The sequence below is a fragment of the Mustela nigripes genome, chromosome 13 (genome assembly GCF_022355385.1).
Source record: "Mustela nigripes isolate SB6536 chromosome 13, MUSNIG.SB6536, whole genome shotgun sequence".
NCBI lineage: Eukaryota > Metazoa > Chordata > Mammalia > Carnivora > Mustelidae > Mustela > Mustela nigripes.
In genome coordinates this window covers 54,160,991-54,181,370 of record NC_081569.1, presented here as the reverse complement: position 1 = coordinate 54,181,370, position 20,380 = coordinate 54,160,991, and the positions used below count along the sequence as shown (strand labels likewise).

Here is a 20,380-nt window from a genome sequence, read left to right as displayed (position 1 = left end):
CTAAGGGCTAGGAGCAGCTCCCTATCTTCTGCTCAAGAGACTGTGTTGGAGGCAGAGAGGGCCACACAGCTAGGGCTGTGTCTCAGAAGAGGCAGCTCCCAGCGGACCCCGGGAAAATACGCAAACACACACAGAACCTCCCATGTTGTGAAGGCCATGTTTTGTAGTTGTAACAGCAGTGCTGTCTTTGCACACAAGTGTGACCCTTGCAGAAAGTGACTGCTATCAAAAGAATACCTGCCTACATGTAATACTGCCATCTGCTTAATTCTGAGAAGTTCTATTTAATACACTCACTGTTGCTAATGTTATGTGTGCTGATTTGTTACTTTATGGTAAAAGCCCTTTCCTTGATAGAAGTTTTTTTACCTTTATGGTCTTCTGAACTGCATCTATACTAAGAAGGGGTGAGACTTTATAAACATTTTATAATGACTATAAATAGGAGGTGTGTTCATCTTTATTCTAGGATAGTTTAGGGAGAAGTGCAGATTGTTTACGGTCTTCATTTGCTTTACCACTTTACCTGCACTGGTGGTTGTCGGAAACCACTGCAGCAGCAGCCCACCCGTTCTCTGGCAGACCTACTGAATCCCAGGCCCTGGCAGCCGGCCGCACACCTCCACAAGTTAGCAGTCTGCCCCAGACAGTTCTGAAACATACCACGAAGTTTGGACTTTACTATTTGACCATGCATTTTATTAGTTAAAAAAACCTTTTTAAATATCAACCCTCATGACTAACAGTCTGTGTTTTAAATAATAGTAATGTTAGCTTATTTTTAAAGAAACATAAATAGGAAAAATAGTTTTAGTATTTTCCTTCTGAGTAAGCTTGAAAATTGCCTTTGGAGCATACACAGTACTAGAGACCATGCTTTAGGCCACATTGACTTTTCTCTCCATTCAAATGATCCTATAGCTCTTGCTCTTCCACATGGGTTCCTAGACCCAAACTCCTTATCTTACTTGCCAGCCTGATATTAAAAGGTGGTAACTCTTAATTCTCTTTGAGTCTCTACCTTTTGCTAAATTTAAATTGAATCCCTTCTCTTTATGAAGTCGTTATTGGGCTCTCACTCACACTGACATCTTAATGTCCGGGTACTGTTCTGATGTCCTCCAAACCCTAGTAGTGCTTGTACGTAAGATGGAGACATGGGCATCTGGAATGTTTGCTTTTAGCATATCAACTTTCTCACTGTCCTTAACTTTCTCTTTGCTTTCTAGAATGGAGAGCGACCATCTCACGAAGTACAGGTAATAAAGAACATGCCCCAGATGGCGAACTTTGTATACAACATGTACATGCATTTGATACAGACCACACATCATTATCATCAGGTGAGTTTTGTCAAAATTCATTCTTATTTTTCTTGTACAGAGAATCTACTCCTTTGAAGACTGCATCTTTAAAGTACTCAGTTCCTCATGGGAAACCAGCTAAACCATCCAAGGTTGTTGTTAATTCATGTAATGTCCATTTTTTTAAAACACCTTTGTGTAGATATAATTTGGCCTACAATAAATTCCACATATTTAAAGCATATAATTTAATATGTTCTGACATATGTAAATACCTGTGAAACCATCACCACAATCAGGATGGTGAACATACCCATTATCTCCAAAAGTTTCCTCATGCCCCTTGGTAACCTTTCTCATCCTTCACCAGTCCCTTTCCTGACTTCTGCAGGCAACCAAGGATCTTACCCTCGATCTGTAGCCCCTCTTTACTGCCAAATAGTATTCCATTATAGGGACCTACCAGGTGTACCCATTGACCTGTTGATGGACATTGGGGTTCTTTCCACCTTTGGCTGTTACAAAGAAAGCCACTGTGAATATTCTTGTCCCAGTCTTTGTATGGGGAGCGGGGCGGTGGAGTGAAGAGGGGCGCGTGGCGCACGTAAAATCCCTAGCAGCAGAATGGCTGAAAAATAGAGAATACGTGTTCAATGTTTTAAGAAAGTGCCCACTCATTTTTCCAAGTAGTTGCACCACATTCCCAGCAGCAGTGTTTGAGAGCTGTGGTCGCTCCACATCCTCATCCACACGTGTTATGGGTGGCCTTTTTTATTTCGCCATTCTAAACGGGAGGCTAAACGTGTAGAGCTGCTCCAGTGTTCTGGTTGAGTGTGGACAGAAGCTTTGTGCCCGGCCATGGTTTTTTCTGAAGGCTTATTCCTCCCCAGCCCTCACACATCTCCTTGACTGAGGTTGGCCCTTCAGTTGTGTCAGTCAGTCCTAATCAGCCACTGTTTTTGCAGAAGCTTTTTTTTTGCCAAAAAAGCTAATACATTTTCGTATTATCTTCTTCTCTGAAGATCCAATACTTTGATCTTTGGAGTCAGCAAGACCTAGGCCATTGCCATCAGAGTTATGTTTGTAATATAAAGTGGCCAGCAGTGTTTTAGAGCACTCTGGATTGAACAGTATCTATTAGTAAGATAATGTGAGAGCTTAGCTTTGTAAGCCAGTGTTTTTTTCATCTAAGTTCATATTGATGTTTTCTTTTTTTCATTAGACGTTCTTACAGCTACCACCTGCTATGGTAGAAGAAGGTGAGGAAGTTCAAAGTCAGGAAACGGAGTTGGAAACAGAAGAGGAGGCCAATCCTGCTCAAACTGACCTATCCGGTCTGATAGATGCCACCTCCAGTCAAGAATCCTCAGCCTCTCTGAATGAGATCACCTGCAGTCAGACCGAGAGCACCCGCACTCAGACGGGAGCTAGGTGCAACCCAGAAGCCACCCCTGCTGCATCTGATGTCACTGCTGCTGCGGCAGGACCTATAGCCGTACCAGCAGAGGCACATGCCCCTCAGGATGTCACACCGGCCCCCCAGGAGACCAAGTAGCCCAACTGTGGCCTTTCTTGGGGGAACATGGCTTTCATAAAGTCCAACTAAAGCTACTTTCTGTATTTTATATTTGCTTCTGCTCTTTTAGGGTACTAATTTGTGTTCAGTCCTAATTTTTGGTCACCAATCTCAGTGCTTGTCTTCTTGGATATATTTAAAAGAAAATTGTATGTGTGTGAACAACTTCAGTTTAATTTGTTCAGTCAGAAGGACAAATAGCCATTCCTTTGATGTTTTTATAATTGAATGTATCTGTAATTATACCTACATTAAAAGAATTTTCTGTAGAATACATAAGACATACTTTCTATTTTCAGTGAACTTCTCTAAAGAAAAGGACAGAATATACCAAAATTAGCTCTGAACATCCTTAAGTAAATATTCAAATTGGGAGGAAGTTGTTTCTTCTCTCATAGTATCAGAGACTCAAGTTGTATTTCCTTTTTTCCTCCCTTCCAGATGTATTTTCTTCCTCACAAGTCTCATTATGTGTTAGAACCACCTAGGATGTCTGTTTATTCTTGGGGCCACTCTAGACTGAATGAAGAGTCAGAATTTCAGGGTTAGAGCCCAGGTATCTGTATTTTAGCAGGTGCTCCTGATGTTTGAGTTGCTGGCAGAATGGTATCAAATCAAGCTGTAAGGCTGAGCCAGGATGTGTCATGCAGCTAAGCAAGAAGAAGCTGGCAGATCCATCTGGGCAAGAAGAAAGATCCGGAATCTGGGCAGTGAAAGTCAGTGAACTTAACTCCCCTAGATATCTTGTCTTTTTTTTTTTTTTTTTTTAAGTTTTTATTTATTTACTTGACAGACAGAAATCACAAGTAGGCAGAGAGGCAGGCAGAGAGAGAGAGGAGAAAGCAGGCTCCCTGCTGCTCAGAGAGCCCAATGTGGGGCTCCATCCCACGACCCTTAGATCATGACCTGAGCTGAAGGCAGAGGCTTTAACCCACTGAGCCACCCAGATGTCCCAGATATCTTATCTTATACCCCAGATATCTGCTTATCTTGATAGATAAGCAGCCACAAGGTGACCTTAAGGTAGAATGTGCTCAAGATTTGGGAGGGCAGAGGTACTAGGACCTTGCTACTCAAGTGGGGTTTGCAGACCAGAGGTACCAGCATCCGCTGAGGCTCGCTGAAACTGAAGCAGTTTGCACTGTCCCCCAGATCTCTTAAGTCTGAATCTCCTCCCCAGCAAAGTGCCCAGGTGATTTATATGCACTCTGTAGTTTGAGAAGCGTTATTCTCAGATGTTTGTACTGTCCTCAACACGAATGAGCGAGTGATAGAGGATGATCAAGTACTGATAAATCACTGATAAAGTTAACAGCGAGTGTAACCGATGTTTTCTGACAGGGGAACCTCTAACTTGCCCGCTTCTTCTCTTCCCCATTTCAGCGTCTGCTAGCGTGGCTGGTGGGGAGCATTTCCCTCAAGTATCCCCACTGGTGCCTCCACCTAAAGGCTTGACCATGTTCAAGGAACCTTGAACAAAATAGGCAAGCACGGCACAGGGCGGCTGACACGCCTCTGCTCCTGACATTTTGAAAGAATGAGTTTGAAAGGAGATGAAACTGAGAAAGTCAAGTCGATGACACTTTTGACTGACTAGTGTTTGCTCAGCTCTACCAGGCAGTGGTCAAGACGAGTCAGGCTTTCATATTATAAGGTGTGCTACTGCATCAGAACACAGCAGAAGGAAAGTGCATGCCAAGGAAGCGGGACTGGGAATTCTTGGTCTCTTCGTTACCAGAATAAGGATTGAGCCAGATAGTCTGTTACATAATTTCTCTGATGATAAGAATTTGGAAGCAGGTGTTGCGGGCATCTGTATGAGGAAGAGCACTCAGAATTATTTTCCTCTGTGAGTATTCTAGTATCAGCCTAAGCGAGAGGAAAGAAGCCTTATTACTGTGTTTCCTGGAAAAGATGAATTTTTCTCTCTACCCTTTAGAGGATCTGAATCATGATACCTGCAACTAAAATAAGCAAACAGTTACTCTGCTTTCTCATTAAGTAAGCCCTTTTTCCAGACACTATGTATCATTCTGTCTAGGTAGTGACTTGGCTTTTTTCTTTGCTGTTTGATTTTCTGTCACACTAAAACGAAAATCTAACCAGAAGTCGTTCACCTTTTAAAAGACAATGATGGTGGGATTTGAATTACTTTAAATTATTTTTTTCACAAGAATGGTGAGTGAAATTAGGAATTTTTAAAGGAGCTTAAGAAATCAGTTCTTACTTTAAACAATGAGGAAACTGAGTCAGTCTTAACCAGGGGGGCAACTGTGAAAGAGGGTAGAATTCAAGTCTGCTGTCCTAGGACAGTGTTTTGTTTACTGTTCTTTTCAATCAAGCGTACAAGTATGACTGCTTCATAAATTCAAGAGTTTTCTATTGGGATTAGAGACACAGGTACTTCAGCCATGTGACCATTTCAGATTAGTGTTCTCATTGCCCTCCATCCTGTTTTTCAGATCTGAATATGTCATGATTTTGGAATTTATTTTTAAAAGCAAACCAAAAAGATGTATGCAAGAGAATGAGCATGAAATGAAGCAATTCAAATATTTAGACTTTTTTCCACAAAATGCTGAGTTAAGGAAGTTCATTACCAGCCGTTGAGAATAAATAGCTCCATTGATTTGGGCAAATGAATGAGTTGATCTAAACATTATCAGGTCTCTTGAAGTTAGTGTGATGATAAAAATTGAGATGTTGCACTAGATACAGAGAAAAATGGCATAAATGGGTCATTTGTGCTCCTATATAAATGGAGTTTTTTTATGATCAGGAAACAGCATGCTATTGTAAAACTTGACTTTGGACTCATGCAGACCTGGCTCAGATTTTATCTCATATGCTAATCAGCATTTAGTTTGACCTTAGATATGTTGTGTAACCTTTCTAAGCCCCAGTTTTCTTTCTTCTCAAAATTGGAAAAAGGTCTCTTTGTTAATGAGGTAATGTTTGTGAAAATATCTGGCACCTGGGTGCCCAGTAGATACTAGCCCTTCTCTCTCCATTTTTTTTTTTCCCAAATCCTGGAGACAATATAGGATATTGCCAACCAATCTTCTGACTTGGGTAATCGATTATCTTTGCCCCTATTCCAAGAGCATGGAAGATGATGAAGAAGGGGACACATGGCAGCAGTTGACAATGGAAGATCAAGAATCAAGTCTACTTGAGGATGGTCTCTGCTGAAATTAAAATTCTGACAGAACAGGATAACCAGAGGGAAGGCACCATCATGTGTCTGATGACATCTGTCAGTTCTGAATCCTGCACTCCCCAACCCCAGATCATATAATTTTTGAATTTAGTTAGCTCTGTGCCTTTGAATGTGCCTTTTCCTTTTTTTTTTTTTTTAATTTTTTTCAGTGTTCCAAGATTCATTATTTATGCACACGCCCAGTGCTCCATGCAATATGTACCCTCCTTAATACCCACCATCAGGCTCACCCAGTCCCCCACCTCTTCCCCTCCCAAACCCTCAGGTTGTTTCTCAGAGTCCACAGTCTCTCATGGTTCGTCTCCCCCTCTGATTTCCCCCAGTTCACTTTTCCTTTCCTTCTCCTAATGTTCTCTGTGTTATTCCTTATGTTCCACAAGTAAGCGAAACACTATGATAATTGACTCTCTCTGCTTGACTTATTTCACTCAGCATAATCTCCTTCAGTTCCGTCCATGTTGATAGAAAAGTTGGGCATTCATCCTTTCTGATGGAGGCATAGTACTCCATCGTATATATGGACCATACCTTCTTTATCCGTTTGTCTGTTGAAGGGCATCTTGGCTCTTTCCACAGTTTGGCGACTGTGGCCATTGTGCCTTTTCCTTTTTATCTTGCAGTCACTCGAATGACATTTTAGAGATGTTTCTTCAGTTAACATAAGAGTAAAAGGATTTTTTAAAAAGTGACCCTTTTGCACAAGCCAGAAGAGCAGTTAAAGACAAGCAGTGCCTTGCTTCCTGTGAAAAAGGCTTGGCAGTTAGCCTTTGTAATTATGAAGCAATCATGTTAATAGATGTTTAAGAATAATGCAACTGGAGCTGTACTGAGCCAAGGATGGAAATGAACACATGAGACCATTTTTTCTTCATCCATTGGTACTCTTTTTAGTGTTCAAGAAGGGGTTTTAATTCAGTAAGATCCAGAAGTTTTGGACACTTTAGTTTTTCTTCCTAGGGACAAACCAGAGTTTAGTCACTGGAGCATTTTTCAGGATGTCGCATGGTTCATGCTGATGGACATCGTGAAACCTTTATTTAGTCAGTTTGGCTTATACTTATTCAGTGGCTCTTCAGACTTCTGCCCTTACATGCAAGGGTGAGTAATCTCATTACTTCTCAACATACATTACAGGAAAACACTGGTCTTGAAAAATTCTGAAAAACATGCTCCATGGCCAAATAAACTTGAGGAACACAATGAATTATTCCTTTTTTTGCAGAATCACATCGCATTGTTAGTAAACAAAAGGTTCTGAGAACTCCTGCTGGAAAAAAAATCAGTTAACTTTGTTTAACCCAGCACTTCCAAAACTTAGTTGACCATAGAACTTCTTTTTATTAAGACACTTTTAGGGGACTAACTGCACGACACAGTGGTTTGGGAACCAATATCTTTACCAGGGCAGTTGAACTTTGATTTCCCCTTAGAAACCTATGGGGATTATAATATGCCACTTTGGCATAAGGATTATTTTGACCTAAAGGCAATTGAGAAGCAGCAGATGTAGGAAGAATTCTCTGTCCTCTGCTTCTACCAAAAATCAGGGCATCAATGTCCCTTTGTAAAAGTGACACAAATTTTCCTTTGTAAAGGTGTCCCCTCTCTTCTGTACTAGGAAGAGGAAAATAACCCTTATTACCAGAAACAGATGGCGCTGGTCTGCATAAATAAACCTTACTAAAATAACCCTTATTCTCCATCAGTCTGCCCATATATTTACTTTTCCCCAATTTGCCACCTCTATAAGCCCAAGCCCCTTTTTGTTTGCCTATTTGGTTCACATTTTATCACTCTCTGTTAAAACAGTATATAAGCTTCTAAGCCTAACAGCTTCTTTCGGGTTTTTACTTTTCCATGTAGTCACCATGAAAGTAAAATTTATAAGATCAATTAAATTTGTATGCTTCTCCTGTTACCCTGTCTTGTCCATTTAACTCACAGGCCCCAGTCACCAACCCTAAAGAGGTAGAGGTAAAGTTTTTCCTCCCCTACACATACATACACACACTCTTAATTTTTTTTCTAATTAACCCAGAGTCTGAGGTAACAGCTGAAGAAGAAACTAGAGGTGAAATGATTGGTACAGAATGTCACATTGTAGTGTAATTTGTTGAGTGTCATATGGTATTAATAGCAACGTCCTGAAAATGAAAATGAATAAAAGTTTGATCAATGTACCATGACATTCTTTCATGTGAGCCTCCCAAGAAAAGGTCACTGAGTGTTCTCCATTTAGATTTTAATTTTAGACTCCAGGATTTCACACTAGGCCTTTCTCATTCCTAACCCCACAGTGAAAGAAAGTTTACATTTCCAATATATCTTGTTTTCCCAGCCCTTTAAATATGTGTTTCTTTAAAAAGTTTTAAGTTTCAAGAAGGGAGAAGAATGAGCAAGAAGAGTGGGCCAGAAATAATAGAAGAAAATAAAGGTAATATAGAAAATGAAGAAAATCCCCCCTTCCTAAGAAAGTTTAACATAAAAGACCCCAAAAGTTACACCTTGCATCAGACATGTTGAATTCTCTCTTGGTTGATCTCCAGAGATGACTGTCCCCACTATCCCCTTTCTCTCCATCTTTGGCTTACATAATACACACACCTAACACTTAACTCTTCTTGCAGAAAATCTTATTGAGTTCAAGAGCCTCAATGGTAGCCGCTTCTCCTTGGGAGATTCCTGGTTTAATATAAAAAGCTCTTTGAGAAATTGATTTTACTGACATTTTTCAAAAAATTCAAAATTGTGGATAAGATCTGATTATATAAAATAATATTTTTTTCTACTTTAGTTCATTGGCTCATTTGGCCCTTTGAAAAGGGTTTATTTTGTTTTTTTCTTTCAGTTGTTCATGAATAAATGTGCCTTCTGTACTATTGTATGCTCATTACCCCTTTGCTTCCAGTTGCACCTTTCTGTGTGATTTCTTCTTCTAATTCCAGACTGTCCCAAGAACAGTAATAGAACCAGAGTAGACCTAGTTAATTTGCATTTTATTTTTCTGGCTTACTACTTTTCATAGAAATGAATTGAGTTAAAGATATGAAAAAGTTGGAAGATGTCTTTGAATGTATTTAATTCTTGCACATTCACTGACTACTGAGGACCTACTGTGTGACAGGCAACAATGCCAAAAATGACCCATTAATTCATAGATAAGAGCACAAAGGAATTGGGTAACTTGCCTAGAACACTACAATTAGTTGAATGGTGACTAGAACCACTCTCTAACTTTCAGGCAAATCCCTTAAGATGCTGCTCTTCAAACCTATTTGCTTGAGACAAGTAAAAGGAGTAACACCTATACTCTGCACAGGAGTAAGGCGAGTCTCCTAAAGAATTCCTCTCATGGGGCACCTGGGTGGCTCAGTGGGTTAAAGCCTCTATCTTCAGCTCAGGTCATGATCCCAGGGTGCTGGGATCGAGCTGCACATTGGGATCTCTGCTCAGCGGGGAGCCTGCTTCCCTTCCTTTCTCTGCCTCTCTGTCTACTTGTAATCTCTGTCTGTCAAATAAATAAATAAAATCTTCAAAAAAAAAAAAAAAAAAGAATTCCTCTCATGGTTAGAGCACCAGAAAGGATACTAGGTTGCCCAAGATCAGGATAGATGAGAGATTGATAAAGTATCCTTTGATGTTTATAGTGTTCATACTTATGGGTGAAAGCCAAATTAATACTTGTTTTGTTCTGAAAAAGGTGTGAGAAACAGAATGGGAAAGAACTCTGGTAAGCAGTACTTAACTTGTGCCTTTGAAATTCTAAAGCCTAAAGTCTTCGTGAGGGGAGACCCTCTAAATAATCTTTATTTTTTTCTTTTCAAATTTATATTTAAATCCTAGCTAGTTCACATACAGTGCAATAGTGGGTTCAGGAGTAGAATTCAGTGATTCGTCACTTACATACAACACCCAGGGCTCATCACAAGTGCCCTTAATGCCCATCAGCCATCTAGCGCATCCCCCGCCCCCTCCCTCCATCAACCCTCAGTTTGTTCTCTAAGAGTCTCTTATGGTTGCTTGCCTCTCTCTTTTTCAAAGTTTGGGGTTGCTTTGATTTGTTTCGTTTTTTAAGCACAGTCAGAACAGGTTAAATAACAGTTTTTAAAATGCAATATGTAATGAGGGGAAAGATACGACTTACCAAAACCTGCACTTTAAGTTACCATTTTATGACATCTGTTTCAGCCTCTCATTTTAACTGTACAGACCACAAACCTTTAGCACACTTGGGAGCTGAAAAGAAAATCTATGTGAGTTCAAGTTCCCAGGAGTAAAAGTCTATTGTTAACACAACTCAAAGCAAGATGCTCTTATACAATTATAAAACCAGTTGAATTAAGTTTTTTTAGAAGCTACCATTTTACTTCTTGATCTAATTGAACTGTTAGTAAGTGAATGGGCTCATCGAAGGAAGCAGAGACTGCATTTTCCTCTGCAGGAATACACCACTCCCTTTGGTGAAGACTCGTGAATGTTAGCAAGCATTGATACCTCAGGAATTAAATTGATCAGGTGGTTCCCTTAAGTTACCATAGGACTTTTAATATTGAGCATAGGACATGAAATTATTGGTCCTTGTCTAGAATTAAATAACAGTAATCACCTCACCCTGACCTGGCTAGTGTGAATGGCAAATGCAGATGAAAGGAATGTAAAGATCTCTGACATCAGATTTGGTACTCTCAGAATACATTGGAAATATCAGCTATGAGGAGTTCCTAAGTTAGTGGGACCTTGCAAAAAGCAGGACGTGCTACCTATCAGTAGGCATTTTGGGGTCCTAAAGGAGATATTGTGTGAAATACTGACATAATTTTTTTAGGAAAAAATGACAACAGAGGGATGGTATTTTGTTTGTGAAATGCACAAACTCCTTTGGTTCTGATGCCAGCCATGCATAAACCACTTCGGTTTAAGTAAACTTTTTAGTGAAGTGTATTATACATATAGAAAAGTACATATGCCAGGGGCACAACTGTACATTTTCATAAAGTGAATACAATCATGTAATCATCACCCAAATCAAGAAATAGAACATGGCCAGCTCCAGAAATTTGCTGTCAGACCCTTTACCAGTCATTATCCCTGCCAAATAAATACCTGTCTTCTGCCATGGTTAGTTTTGGTTTTGAGCTTTACATAAATGGAATCATACAGAATGTGCTTTGTCTGTCCTCTCAAACAGATTTCTCTGTATGGTGTGAGGTAGGGATCAAGATTGAGCACATTTATTAGAAGACCATCTTTTCCCTTGCCACACTGTAATGTCATCTTTGTCATAAATCAAGTGATAGTTTATGGGTGAGTCTATTTCTGAACTTGTTTCATTTATGTAGTTTTCTTGTGCCAACATTTCACTGCTTTCATTAGTGTCACTATATAATAGTGATGTTTGGTTCTATGTATGCTTCAGCTGTATGCTTCCTTAGTCATTGTGTATAAAGTTTAGAATCATCTTGTCAATTCTACAAAAAAAAAATGGGATTTTTACTGGGATGACATCGAATCTATAAATCAATTTGGGGGAAACTTACTCTTTACAATCTAGGAACATGGCATCTCCTTCCATTTACTTAAGCCTTTTAATCTCAATGTTTTATAGTTTTCTATACAAAGGTCTTGGCCATCTTCTGTGAAATTTATTACTAGGGTTTTTTTGTGCTTTTATAAATGGAACTTTTTTATTATATTTTATTAAATTTTCTAATTGTTCATTACTGGTATATAGAAATACAATATATTTTTGTCTGTTGACCTGGTACATGCTGATATTGATGAATTCAAGGTTTCTTATAGTTTACTATTTCTTATAGTTTAACTGTAGACTCTTGGATTTTTTACACACGTAATTTTGTGATCTGTGAATGACAGTACTTTCATTTCTATTTATAATCTTAATAGTTTTTACTTCCTCTTTAATTATACACCTTATATTTCTCTTTTCTGCCTTATTAACTTGGTGGCCTCTGGTGCAATGTTGAATAGAGGCCATCAGAATGAGTATCTTTGTTTCTTCCCAATTGGGGGGGGGTAGGCTTTCAATATTTCACTAGTCAGTGTTTGCTGTAGGATTTCTGATGCTCTGTATCAGATTTTAAGAGTTTCCTTCTATTCGTAGTGTGCCAAGTGGGGTTTTTTTCAACATGAATGAACGTTGAATTTAACAAATTCTTTTCTGTGTTCATCAAGATGATTATAAACTTTTCTTCATTATTAATGTGGTGAATTGCATCGATGTACTTTTCTATCAATTGTTTTTTCTTCTTCTGGTTATGGGCCAAAATTGCTACTCTTTACATGCCTCATAATTTTTATTGGATCCTGGAAATTACAAATGCTATGTTACTGAATATTTAGATTTTTTTGGTCTTTATTTTTTTTAAGATTTTATTGATTTATTTATTTGTGAGAGAGAGAGAGCGCGCACATGTTGTGTGCACAAGTGGGTGCAGGGACCAAGAGGGAGGGAGAGGAAGAGAATCTCAAGCAGACTCTGCTTTGGCAGGCAGTTGTGGACTATGTGGTCAATTTTTGATGTTTGTTTTTAAGTTTGTTGCCCTGGAATTCAGTACCTTTCACTCTAGGGCTAACTTAGTTCAGTCAGTTCTGACCCTTCCTGTGGTCACTGTCCCAGGTGTTCAATGAGGTATCGTACTCCGGCTGGTAGAAATTTAAACATTTCTTACACTTGCGCAAGTTCTGGAAATTGCTTAGCTTACAGCTTATGGCAGTTAGTTGTGCCTCACGTGACTTCATGGAGTTCTACCCTACACGTGTGTGGGTTAGTATTCAGCCAAAGACTTGAGGAGGCCCCTCTTTGGAGTTCTCCAGCTCTTTGGGGGCATAACTCTGTTTATTTATGTACACTGCCCCACACATCTCAGCCAGCTCAGCCTGCACAGATTTCTAGCTCCTAAATTCAGTAGGGCTGTGAGGCTTCTACTTAGGTTCTCCTTCCCGGGGCTGCTGTTGGGAAATTGCCTCTGGGCAAAAGGCCAGGGAGTCACCAGGCTCATCTCCTTTTGCTCCTTTCTCTGGGGGATGTACTGTCTGCAAGTAGTTGCTTCCTATATTTCGGCCAGTTTTCTAGTTGATTATAATGGGATGATGAATTACTGTTTCATGAGCAGAAGCAGACGTCCTTACAATTTGATTTTTCAAATATGAAAGCAACCTGACATTCCTAATTTAAAAAAAAAACTGTCACACTAAGTTTGCTAATATTTTTGTTAGGACTCTTGTATTTATATTTATGAGAGAGATTGGTCTATAATTATTGTGATCGTATCATTCTTGTCAAATTGGGCATCAAGATTATGCTGGCCTCATAAATGGAGTTGAAAGTATTTTCTCCCTTTTCAAGTCACTGGAAAAATTTTTGTAAAATTGGTATTCCTTTTTCGGCCTTTGGAACAATTCCGTGAAATTATCTAAGCCTAGGGATTTCTTTGCGGAAAGGTTTTTAATTTCAAATTTAATGTAGTTAATAGTATAGAACTATTCTGTTTCTTTTTGTGTTGGTTTGGTAAATTTTGTTTTTCTATGAATGTGTCCAGTTTATATTACCAAAAGTAACTGGGTGTGGAATTTGATTTCCTACTTGTAAACCGGTACGATGAAGACATAGAGCCCCCGGGGGACACACAGAACACCGCACCAATCACAGCGCCGCAAGCAGCGTGGGCATCAGGACGCTTGCTTGCATCGGTTCCCCTTGCTCCCCAAGTCCCACAGACGTGACATGGAGGGCCCCCAGGGATGCCTGCGTATTCAGGGGATTGTGTTATAGCAGAGGAACACTGGGGAATCCACCCCTACGGTAGCAGGCAGTAAGCAAGCTTGTTTATTGTCCCAGAGGGAGACTTGACCTCATCTGCAAGGTTGCTTGCCTCAGATTCAGCCCTGGGGAAATGGCCTGAATAAAGAGCAGTCTTGTATTCTCGGTGTGCCCAGCAAGAGCGTATCTCTGACTGTGAACTCGTTTCTTTCTCCTTATACTTCTGTCAGTTCTTTGCATTGACAATTGATGCATTTTGAGACTATGTTATTCAATTTATACACATTTATAATTATTATACCTTCCTGGTTTATGAGCTTTTTTTATCATGAGGAAATGATTTCCCTGGAACTTCAGTAAAGATTCTTGCCTTAAAGTCTACCATGCCTTATGTTAATGTAACTGTACCAGTTTTCTTTTGGTTAGATTTTTCATGCCATATTTGCTTCTAGCCTCCTACTCAATCTTTCTGCATGCTTATATTTAAGATTTCTCTTTTGTCAGCAGCACTTATAATTAGTGTAATTATTTTTGTCTTTTAATTAGAGTAAATCATTTTACTTTTATATAATTGCTGATATATTTGGGTTTATTTTAACCATTTAATTTTCCCTAGGTTTTGTGTTCTTTTTTTCTCATCTATCTTGACTTCCTTTGTATAAAGTATTGTTTATTATTTTATTTTCCTCATTCTATTAGTTTATTAGTAATACATTCTTTTACCAGCTATCCTAATGATTACAAAAGACATTTTTTTTAAGATTCTTTATTTATTTATTTGAGAGAGAGAGAATGCACAAGCGGAGGGAGGGGCAGCGGGAGAGGGAGAAGCCAACTCTGAGCTGAGTGCAAAACCTGACATGGGGCTTGATCCCTAGACCCTGAGATCATGAAGCCGAAACCAAGAGTTGGGACACTTTAACCAACTGAGCCATCCAGGTGCCCCACAAAAGACATTCTGGACTTACTATAGTCTACTAAGAATTAATAATACCTATTCCACTCCCCAGATAATGCTAAGCCTTACAGTTCTAACTACATTAAATCCTCCTGCTTTGTCTTACTGTTGTTATACATTTTATTTTTACATAAAATTTTGTAAAACTTTTTTTTACGATCGATTGCTTCAATCTAGTTGGGACCATACCTCCCCAGACCGGCTTGCCATCTCTGGGAATGTCCTGTTAGCTCTGGCTCACCCTCAGTCCTAGGATGTGGGACCTAGAGGTCCCAGTGGAAAGCCTGGGATAGTTCTTGAACCAATCGTCCATGACAAGTCCTGAACTCAGTTTTTGTCTCCGTAGCATCACGAAACAACCCAAAACTCCGCTTTGCTGTTTCACCCAGTTTCTGTTTGGTTTGCAGGCCTCTTGTCCTGCATAACTTAATCAGTAAATAACCCGAGGAAAACTGATGTTGATGGTGGTTCCCATTCTTGCATTCCATTTTTCTCTAGGATCTTAGTTCTAAGTCCTAATTGCCTTGACAGCTCCCAACTTCAGTATTTATCTTCCCAGTCCCTCACTGTTTGCCCTGCACCAAGAATTGCTGTATGCCCTATTTTGTTGCATTTGGACAGCTATGACAAAAATACCATGGACTGAGTGGCTTAAATGACAAACCTTTTTTTCTCACAGAATTGGGGAAGGACACAAACATCCAGTTCACTGCTTGCCCCTAGGAGGAAAATCCTGTGCAAAAAAAAATGGGATTTCCTGTGAGCTTCCCTTCCCGCAAGTCCTGGGTATCTCAGCAGGTTTCCAGTCTCTTCTAACAGGCTTTATCCCCTCTAATCTAGCTTTTTAAATGGTCCTCAGTGAGTATTGGTCAGGCTACAGCATGAGAGCCAGACTGGATAACATTCAAGAAACACTGATTTACTGCCTTATTGTACCTGTTCTTTCACTGAACTTCAATGTGTATCCCTCTAGCATAAGAAGAGAAACCAAACAAACACTATTTCCCATTAGCAGGCTCTGGAGTTGTGCTGTTGCAGAAAAATTACCCTTAACCCTCAGCCTGGTCAGATCCTACCTCATTCCTGATACCACTTGGCTCTTCTTTTCATCTAGGAACCTCTAGACCCACCTGCAGGCGTGGCCTTATCCCTGATCTTGGACCTGTCCTGGGACTCATCAGCAGAAGGTGGAAGGCAGACAGCCAGGACTAGCCCTGTGACCTCCAGCTTCAGGTCAGCCCTGCCACCAGGTGGGCTTGCAGCTTATGTGATAGACAGGAGCACTTGCACGTTTTGGTGGGTCCAAAGCCTATACAATTTTAAGGGCCATCGTTAAGAAGGAGGATGCAAATATATGAATATGAAATTAGGCGTAAGGCCCTAGAAGGGGCCACGCAAGAGAGGAGTCTTCAAACCCAACCTTGACTCACTGCCTCCTAATTCTGCCTCCTTTCTTGATGTTCCATCTTCATGAAAACAACTACCTTAGCGAGATCTGTTTATTCCACGTAAGATTTGGGGCCTTGCCACTGACTTGAGTTCTAATTTGACATCTGGACTGAGTACATCCTTAAAATGTAAGAATGTTTTAAGGTTCTCCAGGAAGAGGGACCATGGAGCCAGGAGAAGCCTCACAAATCAATGAGAGACACTGAAGATAGACCTTCAGGAAAAGTATTAAAGGTGTTTACTGGGTATTTACTGTGGTTTTATATGCACTCTCATTGGATTTTCTCAAGAACCCTAAGACATAGGTAGTACTTTGAACTCCCCATTGTACATTTGAGAAAACTTCTCTAAGCCTTATTTATCCAAAGTCAGAAAATGTAGAAATGAAAGAACTGGGATTTGAACTTTGACTCCAAAGTGCTTCATTCTCTAAACTGCTTCAAAACAGAACCATTTTGTTATATTTATCTACAAAGTCCTGGCTCCAAGGTGGGTTGTACTGTCTGTGATGATATTAGAAAACTTGCTTTATGGTGTTGAGTGACCATAGGTCATACTTACACTGTTCTCCCTCTTAGATGGAGATAATAAACTCTTTAGTCAGTGTTTTGCTTATAACAGCCATAGATCTCCTTACTTCAGACATTACCCCCCATTTTTTTTTGTGTCCTGTCCCCAGGGTTATGAATATGTTTACACCATTTTTTAGTTACTTGTAAATCCAGTGTCAGAGAACTCTCTGTTGGCATTATTCCAAATTTGTACCATAGTATTTTTAATGTAGGCTATCATAGGGATACATGCTCATGATCATTTCATGACTTATTACCAGAGGAGTCAGTATCCCTCTAGCATAAGAAGAGAAACCCAACAAACACTGTTTCACTTCAGCAGGCTCTGGAGTTGTGCTGTTGCCTTTTGTCAGCTCTGCTTATGTAATTCAGAAGAAGAGCACTTACCACTATTTCAGAGACTTTTTCAGGAGGGCCTGGGTGTGCAGCACCCTGCCAAATTTCCCATGAGTTATGGAGAAAAGCCATTTGTATTCTGAAATTGCAAATCAGCCAGGCAATCACCACACAGAAATAGCCCCCATGAAAATAAAGCAGTGCTATATTTGAAGCCTTAATCATGTATATTTATAGACCTGAGTTTAGTTCTATTTGGAAATTTTCACATTATACAGTAACATTGTGATTACCAACATCCTTAGTGGGGGAGGGGAGAGGACTTTGATCCACTTACATTTTCTGAGTAATGGAGAGTTAGTCACCAAGAATTTTTCTGTCCACCCTTCGCTAAATGCCTTTCAAAAATTGTTTTGGTGAGCTCATAGGGAGATGAGAAGGCCACCTAGGAGGTATTAGAGGTAAAAGGAGTAGGGGAAGTGTGTTCTCACCAGATTTGTCAGCAATGCATAAAAATCCACCATTAGAGATTCAGTCATGTGGCTTGGGACACTTTCCTACATTAAAATGAAAAGCATTTGGGTTGGCTAACATACTGTACATATTAGCGTCTTAGTACTCAGTATTGGTAAGTTTATCAGGACTTTCCCTGACAAAAGATTGGAAAAGATGGTAAATACTTGAAGGCTTTGTGTACCCCGGGATGAGAGAGCAGTTTCACCTGTTTCCTGATGCTGGTGGTGACTATCTGCCCTTCTTTAGTGAATATGCATCACTGATCTGTGATGACTCAGCATTTTGTCCCCCTCCCCAACCCCCAACTCACATCAGCAGAATGACTCATCATCAGCTTTCTCACCCTCACAACTGCTTCTGTGACATTCACTGTCTTCCCATCTCCTAGTCACTCATGCTGGTGAGACAAGATGACATTTGGATCCCTGGAAGAATATTCTAGGCAGAGGGAATGGCAGGGTGAGGGCCCTGACCCAGGACCTGTTCCAGGGTGTTGAAAGAGAATGAGAAAGCAGTAGAAGGACAGGAAGGCTGGAGAGGAATCCATGTGGGCATTTTCCAAATGAGAAAGCTTAGAGTTGGCTTTAACCTCTTTCTCTGCCTCTGTCCTCTCATCTAGTCCTTTCTCAAGGGCTCTGACACATTTCTCACACTTGTGACCTCCTCTCCATTCCCATCACTACTGTATAAGATTGATTGATTCCTCCCCAACCCTCCCCAACTCATAGCTTTTCCCAGATCTGCCCTCCACTTGCTGTTAGTTAGCCTTTTACACCATAGGTCGTTCCCCTCGTGGCCGTCCTCCGTGGACCATGTTGTCTATGGCCACACTATCCAACAGAACTATCCACAGTGAAGGAAATGTCCTATCATCTGTACTAATGTCTGTATGTACCTTCGAAATGTGCTTAGTGAGACTAAGAAACTGAATTTCTAAATTTATTTAATTTTAGATCATGTAAATTATCACATGTTGCTAATGGCTACAGAATTGAACAGTGTGGCATTTCTATGGTTTTTGATCTTTTGAGAACATCATATTTGCCTTTGAGAATCTAATGAAAGCTTCACGTCCCTTTAATCGTTCAGTTACAATATTTTTCCAAGAATTCTAGTGGTTCATGATTCCACGGAGCCTGTCCATGTATGCCCCTTGTTAAGAGCTCCTGGTCTACAGGGTAAAGTCCAAGCTCATCTCTGGACTTAGAAAACAGAGAGCACATGAATAATGTCTTCAGTCTCAAGCTAAATTGAATGGGTCAATCGTCTTGACTTCTGGAAGCAGACTAGTTGAAGGGCTCAATGCTGATCAGGAAAAGAAGCCAGGGGGTTGTCTCAGAAGGGTGGTATTAGGTGTCAGGTGGCACAGAACTGGGAGTTGAGGGAAGCAGAAACAGATTGGAAATGTGGTGCCAGATGGGACAAGGCAACATGCTCTACCCTGGAGGTCATGAGTGAAGTGACGCGCTGGTCCCACTGGGACACACTCATCTGCTTATAAGGGGCTGTAGCCCCATCCATGTACTCAGTACCACCATCACACTGGGCCACCCTGTCACAGTTTCCCCAAAACAGCATTCTTCTACACCGTTGCCAACATGGCCTCTTGCTAAAATGCTCTTTCTTTCCTGTTGACCTGGCAAACTTCTTATTCTACAAGGTCAGGTTCATCTCCTTTGTGATGTTCCCCTACCTATCTTCCTTGTGAAATCAGTCACTCCTCAGCCAGGCTCTCACCATGTCTCTCCCAGCCTCCTAGCACCCATGGTGGATTAGTAGTTTTGGAGTCAGGTAGACCTAAATGTCAAGTTGCTATGGTAGCTCTGCTGCTTGCTAAGTTGTTGACCCTGAACCACAGTGCATTAACTTTCTCATCTACATCATTGTGGTAATAAGACCTTTCTTGAAGAGTTTTTATGAGGATTAAATATGACGTGATATGGGAACGGACTAGTATAATGCCAGACCCAGAGTGGGAACTCAGTAAACGGCACCTGTCACTACAGTATTACCATTTATCTGAATGGAAGCAGCACCACTGGACATTACCATGACTTGCCTACAGATGTTCTTCTTTCCCACATTAGACTGGATTCCAGAGTGGCTTTCCTGTTTCCAGAAGTTTAGAAGCCCACCTGCTATGAAGAAGGAGCATATGACTTGATTTCCTAGACAGAAAAGTTCTTGGCATCATTTATCTGGCTAAAAATTTTTAGGGTGCCCTAACTGTATACCACACCCTTCCACCGGACAGATTAATAGTATCATAAATATGTACCATCGAAACCTGCTTTATCATTTTGTTTGAAAGGTTTGAAAAGGGGGCACCTGGGTGGTCAGTTAGTTAAGTGTCTGCCTTCAGCTCAGGCCATGATCCTGGGGTCCTGAAATCAAGTCTCACGTAAGGCTCATTGTTCAGTAGAGAGTCTGCTTCTCCCTCTGCCTCTCTCTCCATTCGTGCACATTCTCTCTCTCTCTCTTTAAAATGAAGTAAGATGTTCAAAAAGATCTGGTCAAGAATGTTCTTTTCTAGCTCTGGTATACTTGGAATGCTGTACTTTGGCCATCCCTTGGTTTAGCAGACTGAAGTCAGACACGGTGCACGAGATGGGGCAGCTGTTGCCACTCTGTTCCTGTAAGATGAGGGAGAACGACACAGAGCAGGCATA

General features: G+C 40.4%; 1 protein-coding gene across 2 annotated transcripts in view; it reads left to right on the top strand.

Annotated features, from left to right (window-relative positions):
* Positions 1–3,165, top strand: part of AQR (aquarius intron-binding spliceosomal factor) — a 93,707-nt gene extending 90,542 nt beyond the window's left edge. For both annotated transcript variants that reach the window (XM_059372465.1, XM_059372464.1), the window contains 2 exons: positions 1,230–1,343; positions 2,527–3,165. In XM_059372465.1, the coding sequence (XP_059228448.1) occupies positions 1,230–1,343; positions 2,527–2,859 (447 nt within the window). In that variant the 3' untranslated portion in view covers positions 2,860–3,165. The remainder of the gene's footprint in view (positions 1–1,229; positions 1,344–2,526) is intronic.
* The last annotated feature ends 17,215 nt before the right edge of the window (positions 3,166–20,380 follow it).